A 7500-nucleotide genomic window follows, 5' to 3' on the forward strand; every position below is an offset into this window, starting at 1 on the left:
TATTATTGTTGTTGTAACCGTTCCTACCATTGCACGGTCACTCTAAGTGCAAGCACCTCATGTAACCAACTAAAAATCTCAGGAACTTGAGCGACGCTTTGCCAGAAAATGTTCTGATTGCAACTACAACATTGATAATCTCGTTACTTACTAACATCAATTACTTCTTCTTCTTCTTTCCCTTGACTACCGCTTATGCATGGGCCTAATTGTTGCAACACATTACCACTCACAGGCAAACTGTGGCCTAAGACGCCTGCGTATATCCAGTCATCTGATCCGAAACAGTTTCGGAAACAGTTTCCGCTACTCCTCGGCAGATTGGTGAAATGGATGACTGACCCAAGTTGTTCTCGTCTGTGACTGCGAAACCGTGATGTCATAAAAATAAATTCTCACTTTTAAACGAATGACGTAATCCTTGGACCAATGAACATGTACGGAGCAGAACTGAGAACCTTGCTGGACCTCAGGAACCTCTCCTTTCAACTGTGAAGAGACGCAAGCTGATATGGTTTGGACACAGCACTCGACACACCAGCTTGTCCAAAACAATCATGCAAGGCACCATCGAGGGCGGGAGAAGAAGAGGAAGACAGCGGAAGAACTGGCATGAGAACATCAAACAATGGACCGGACTCCACACACGTGAGCTGCTGCCAGCGGCTGCCGACAGAGACAGATGGAGAAGGGAGGTTGCGTCTGCGGTCCTCAGGCTTCCCCCAACGACTACTTTGTAGTTATGGGCCTGAGATGAGATGAGAGAGTAATCCTTGGAAGACGCAACCAACAGAGATTACTGAGGAGTAGCTGTCTTTTTGTTTTGATCCGCCCAGTGTGGAGACTGGGTGGGCCTGTGAGAGCGTAATTATTATTCTAGTAATAATCATCATCATTACTTTTATTATTATTATTATTAGCAGCAGCAGCGGTAGTAGTAGTAGTAGTAGTCGTAGTAGTATGAAGATCATGTGTGTGTGTGTGTGGGGGGGGGGTGGGGTGGGGGGGGGGGGGGGTTGTGTGTGCGTGTGTGTGAATGTGTGAGTGTGTGTGTGTGTGCGTGTGTGAGTGTGTGTGAGTGTGTGTGTGTGTGTGTGTGTGAGTGAGTGTGTGTGTGTGAGTGAGTGTGTGTGTGTGTGAGTGTGTGAGTGTGAGTGTGTGTGTGTGTGTGTGAGTGAGTGTGTGTGTGAGTGTGTGTGTGTGAGTGTGTGTGTGTGTGTGTGTGTGTGTGTGTGAGTGTGTGTGTGTGTGTGTGTGTGTGTGTGTGTGTGTGTGTGTGTGTGTCCCTCCTTCTCGCCATGTCTCCCTTCCCCTTCTATCTATCTGTCTCTCTCTGTCTGTGTGTCTGTCTGTCTGCCTCTCTCTGTCTCTGTCTCTCTCTCTCTCTCCCTTGTCACCTTGAAAATAGGGAAAGACGAGCGAGGAAGGTCAAGGGCGATGTTTACGATGTCTTGACATTATCATATTACCACACTCACCAGTGTGCGCGCGTGTGCTACTACCAGCGACAGTGGATTCAAAGCCTTCAGTAGATCGGAGTACAGTGAGGTATGTATGGGAAATTGTTTGTCTCGAAAGGTAACTTTATCATCATTTTGATAAGAAAAATAGTATATTTCTATTTATCTGTGACCTGTTTGTTATTCCCATAGCATTCCAAAGTTATATGCCCATATAAACTTTAGTTTTTTGTCTTTGAAGAATCCTACAGTCATTTTTGTCGTCTTCCCTATGTTACTAGAGTTCGAAAATGCTATGTGATTTTTTCAAATATCACTATTCTTATTTTGTTTTGTTTTATTTATTTATTTGTAGTTACGAACAAGCTGTTGTGAGATAATTGGCCTATAGATATCACCGAACACTGCAGTATGAAACAGTCCGTCAAAACAGAAGGAAGACAAAAGAATTGTACAACCTTTGCTACAAGCATGTAGTCTGAAGTGTAGTCGATTGAAAGTGTTGTTGATTGTATGCATGTTTTTGTGTGTGTGTGTGTGTTTTTTTGTTTTTTTTTCAACCGGAAAACACAAAAAGATTGAATAGATAAATAAATAAATGAATTTCGATGTTGACCACACACTTGCTGTGAACCATGACTGATAATTCTTAGTCACATTAGTGACCGATTCGTTTTGATTACCATTTATAGAATGGCGTGCAAATCACAAGATGATATTACATTATTAGCATCGATTTTGCGAATAATACTGATTTCACAAAGCAGTCACCTTGGTGTTACATACTGAAATAAATTTACAGCTGGGCCAACAGCAAGGTGAGAGCTGTATTATCAATGGTTTCTCTGTTGCAATGGGAAATCATTTACAGCTTAGTATTTTGTGAACGACTATGACTCTCAAACTCGGAGGCAAAACAGTACTGGTTCTTAGTGCTGCAGCCTTGGGGGCTAGTTGGCCTTTGGGAAACATCCCAACGCCGACTGTCCTAAAATCCTCTTGGCTGAGAGAGTGGGGATGTAACTTGGGCGAAAAACTCTCCACCATAATCAAATTATAGCCTAGATAGTCGGGACAGCAGTTATATCTCCTCTGCTGTTCTGATGGTCACAATCGAAAATGGTCATAGTCGAAAACTGCTGACTGTCATACATACAGACATACATGAACACCTTTTTCACAAAACAGTTATACAATATAGATCGTTTGACACATTCAATCTGTAATAAATGTTTAAAACATAATAAGTTGTCGTTTTTATGGTATCTTCCGGGATCTGAACTATATCACAAAGAAAACCTGTCAGCTCCCTCATGTTCAGCGTACCTTAACTGTAGTGTCCGATCATAACAGGTAACACACAACATTGTACTGTTGCAATCACAGAAGAAGGAGGAGTAGGAGGAGGAGTAGGAGGAGGAGAGGCAGGTTCGGCTTCAGTTTCACAAGGAGGCGTCACTGCGTTCGGACAAATCCATGCCATCCGCTACACTACATCTGCTCGGCAGATGCCTGACCAGCAGCATTACCCAACACGCTTTATCAGGCCTTGAGTGCATGCATACAATTATATTTGTGTACATACGTATTTAGATTTTTTACAATGTGAAGACAAGGTCATAGTACACATGTTACAACAGGAAATGTTGATATACCGATTAGTTTTGTGTCACAGTGCATTTTGTCACAGGCTGACGTCACTAAAGTCGCGTCAGTTTAGTGTGTGTGTGTGTGTGTGTGTGTGTGTGTGTGTGTGTGTGTGAACGTGTACGTGTTCGTGTGAGAACGTGTGTGTGCGTGCGTGTCTGTGTGTCAAATTACATTTATTTGCTCACTTGCTTATTTATTTATTATCATTATTGTCTGCTTTTGAAAAATAAATGTTATCCGTGTGTTTATTTATCTATTTAGGATTTCTTTTAATCATTTATTTCTTTATTTATGTATATCTTTATTTATCTATTTATTTGTGTATTTATTCATACATTAAATTAATTCATGATGTATCCATTATGCACTCTTTTTTCTTCTTAAGGTCTGACTAAGCGCGTTGGGTTACGCTGCTGGTCAAGCATCTGCCTGGCAGATGTGGTGTAGCATATATGGATTTGTCCGAATACAGTGACGCCTCCTTGAGTAACTGAACTGAACGAACTCACTCGCGGTTAATTATGTAAGACCAATCAAGTGTGTCGGTGCTTGCCCAGGCAAGAGAAAAAACAAAAGTTGTCATATTTTCCTGATCAGAACCACGAGCTCAAATATTTTTTTAAATGTGGAACAGAAGTTATAGAAACAACTGAACAATATAAATATCTGGAAATAATATGCCATAAATCAGGCAATTTTGAAAAGGTTACGGAACATCTGGCAAAACAAGGTAATAAAGCTTCTCATATTCTTAAAAGATCTTTCAAGAATGAAAACATAAGCATTCATATACCTACTATCAAAATTATTTGATAGTCTCGTTTCACCAATACTAACGTATGGAGCAGAAATATGGTTCCCCACTTCTGAAAAAGCAGATGACATCTTACCTTTGACAAACTGTATAACCATTGTCTCATGAACAAATTTCCTAATGAGCATGTTAATTTAACTTTTTTTAAACAAATATTGGGAGTCCACAAAAAAAGCCACAAATTTAGCAATACTTGGTGAAATAGGTAAATACCCCTTAAGTTTAAAAGTGATTTGTCAAATAATAAAAATTTTAGTTTCACATAACATAGACACGAACAAATTCGTATATCAAAATTGTGTATGGCGACATGCTTACAGAGGTAACAAAACAGCGAACATGAATTAATTTCGTTGAAATTATATTACAGAATCTTGGTTTAAGACACGTTTGGAAGAATCAGTCAACATTCATATATATTCATAGACTTAGCCACGTTATAATAAATAAACTAGAATATGGATATGTTTTTATTCTGGAAGGAAACAAATTTGAAAATGAATCTAAACTACTATTTTAGAATAAAACCACTCGTGAATACAGAATCGAACCTTATTTGCTTGAAGGATATATTAATCATAATCAAAAATAATCATTGTGCAAACTAAGAATTTAACAATAGAAAAAGGCAGATCTTTCAGCATTCCAAAAGAAAGGAGACTATGTTTACAATGTCAAACAATAGAGAAATTAGAATAGAATTCATACAAAAAATTCAAACAATACCTTCCAATTATCATTAAACCCAGTCAGCTAATACTGGAAGACAAACTTGTGGGACTGTTTGGGAAATTTTTCAGTAACTGATGTCAAAAACGCCATAGCGTGCAGGAGTGATTCAATATCTTGTTCAATATTTATCTATTATTTTGTTTTGCTTTTTTTGGGCGTAGTTTCATGTAACTTAGCATGCATGTCTTATAAACCTTTTTAAGGTTTAATTGACATTGAAATTGATTCTGATTCTGATTCACACACACACACACACACACGCACATACGCACACACACACACACAAACACACAGTCACTGTTTCCCCAGGCACGTACACAGTGAATCACTCAGTCGTGTGTGTCAGTGCTTGCTTACACACACACACACACACACACACACACAAGTTAATGATGTAAAGATGTTGCGTTGCATGTCATAATTGTGTCAGTATCATAATGCTATTTATGCTCGTATTGTTTTTGTGGTTTTTTGTGTTTTTGTTTTGTTTTGTTTTGATAGCATTTCTTGTGTGTTACTTGTAACTGTTTATTTCTACATTATCCTTTCCTGACTTCCACTTCCCCATTTCTCTCTCCCCCCCCCCCTTTTTTTGGGGGGGGGGGGTGGGGGTGGGGTGGGGGGGGGTCTTCTTTTTTTCTGAGGGCAGGATGTAAAAAAGCTGTATAAGCTTTTTACCCCCAATAAAGATCATTTTGACTTCACACACACACACACACACACACACACACACACACAGCCCCCCTTTCCCCAAGCACGTTCTCAGTGAATCACTCGCGGTTATGTAAGACCAGTCGAGCGTGTCAGTGTTTGCCCAGGCGCGCGCGCACACACACACACACACACACACACACACACCACACACACACACACACACAGCCACCCGTTTCCTCAAGCACGTTCTCCCCAAGCAGTCATTCGCGGTCGGTTATGTAAGACCAGTCGAGCGTGTCAGTGTTTGCCCAGGCAGGACATGTCTATAGCATGTAATGGGTCTACTGGCGAAACCGATCACCTGAGGTTGACTGCTCGAATGGAAATTTTAATTTCATCTAAGCATGACAAAGAGAGAGACACATAGCAATACTACTACTACTATTACTACTTCTGATGATGATGATGATGATAATGATGATGCTGATGATAAGATACAACAGAGTACAATAACTTCTGATTACTATTGCTGCATTGTTTAGCACTTGAGCAATGTATCCCAAGTGTGTACACAAACATGCAGTGTACACATGTATCAATATGTTCAGTACATGTATGGTGTTTTAGGAATTGGATTCTCCCCCACACCAAAGTGTTGTTGTTGTTCTTCTTCTTCTTCTGCGTTCACTCGTATGCACACGAGTGGGCTTTTACGTGTATGACCGTTTTTACCCAGCCATGTAGGCAGCCATACTCTGCTTTCGGAGGTGTGCAAGCTGGGTATGTTCTTGTTTCCATAACCCACCGAACGCTGACATGGATTACAGGATCTTTAACGTGCGTATTTGATCTTCTGCTTGCATATACACACGAAGTGGGTTCAGGCACTAGCAGGTCTGCACATATGTTGACCTGGGAGATCGTAAAAATCTCCACCCTTTACCTACCAGGCGCCATCACCGTGATGCGAACCCGGGACCCTCAGATTGACAGTCCAACGCTTTAACCACTCGGCTATTGCGCCCGTCCAAAGTGTTTGTAAATCCTAATGCTTTGCACAGCCAGGAAAGTTAAACAACAGTAAAGACCCTCTTCCCCCCATAGCCTAGCAAAACGCCCCCCCCCCCCCCCCCCCACACACACACACACACACCCTCCCCCTCCCCAACCAACAGACAAGCAATTCTAGTTGTGTGAAATGATGATTGTCGTTAAATGTCGACCAAAAATATCTGCTCTGTATCCTTTAGATGCCTGATCTATTTTCATCTGAACACTGAAACAGCAACAGACGCTCGCCTGTTAAATCAGAGACTTAGTATCATTGTATGTGACGACAAAACGGAATGACGTCATCTTTAACGTCGAACCTGTCTTAACGAAAGATTAAATTAAAATCTAAATAATTGCTGTGTCGGTTTATGGGAGCCAAAGTGGCGTATTTGGCTACGTTATTATTGTTAGTAGTAGAAGTAGTTGTAGTAGTAGTTGTCACCGTCGCAGTAGTGTTATTATTGTTCCTCCTTCTCCTCCTCCTATTACTGCTGCCGCTGCTACTACGACTACTGCTGCTGCTGGTGTTGTTGCTGCTGCTACTACGTACTACTACCGCTTATTCATCACTCAATCCATCCTTCCATCCACCCATTTATAGATCAAATACCAATCAAACCTGTTTACATCTCTCTCTCAATGTTTTTTTTCCTGACACCCTTTCGTTAGGGACAATGGCTTATAGATGAATAAACCATTCATTCAGTCAGTCAATCAGTCAGTAATTCAGTCATCTATTCTCTCTCTCTCTCTCTCTCTCTCTCTCTCTCTCTCTCTCTCTCTTTGTCCTCAGCTGACGACGTCACACAGCCAACATCTACCACGTTTCTGCACATCACCGTTCAGCTGAGTGAAGACTCCGCCACGAACACATCGGTCGTCGCCCTCCACTGCGACATCGGGGATCCCTCTGTCCTCTCGCGGCCTTGCACACGCATTTGGTGGTCCCGTTTGACGACTGATGACGATGATGTTGACGATGAAGCTGGAGATGACGACGTTAAGGATGGCGGTATTGTCATTCTCGAAGACGGGGAGACAGATGGTGATGGCAAGGGGAACAATACTATGGCTAAGAGGACTGGAGGGGTGTCAGGGAAGAGGGTAAAAGTGTGTGTGTGTGTGTGTGTGTGTGTG

The 7500-nt window shown here is 41.4% G+C and overlaps 1 protein-coding gene across 2 annotated transcripts in view; it reads left to right on the plus strand.

The window, feature by feature from the left end:
• The window catches only part of LOC143301208 (uncharacterized), a 15476-nt gene that overhangs the window by 1061 nt on the left and 6915 nt on the right, over window positions 1-7500 (plus strand). Inside the window, exons 1-2 of one of the 2 annotated variants that reach the window (XM_076615331.1) lie at window positions 1396-1548; window positions 7157-7467. In XM_076615331.1, coding sequence (XP_076471446.1) covers window positions 7432-7467 — 36 coding nt within the window. In that variant the 5' untranslated portion in view covers window positions 1396-1548; window positions 7157-7431. Of the gene's footprint in view, window positions 1-1395; window positions 1549-7156; window positions 7468-7500 lie in introns of those variants that run through there. The other variant, XM_076615330.1, reaches the window with a different exon arrangement.

This window comes from Babylonia areolata, chromosome 27, assembly GCF_041734735.1.
Source record: "Babylonia areolata isolate BAREFJ2019XMU chromosome 27, ASM4173473v1, whole genome shotgun sequence".
NCBI classification, from domain to species: domain Eukaryota; kingdom Metazoa; phylum Mollusca; class Gastropoda; order Neogastropoda; family Buccinidae; genus Babylonia; species Babylonia areolata.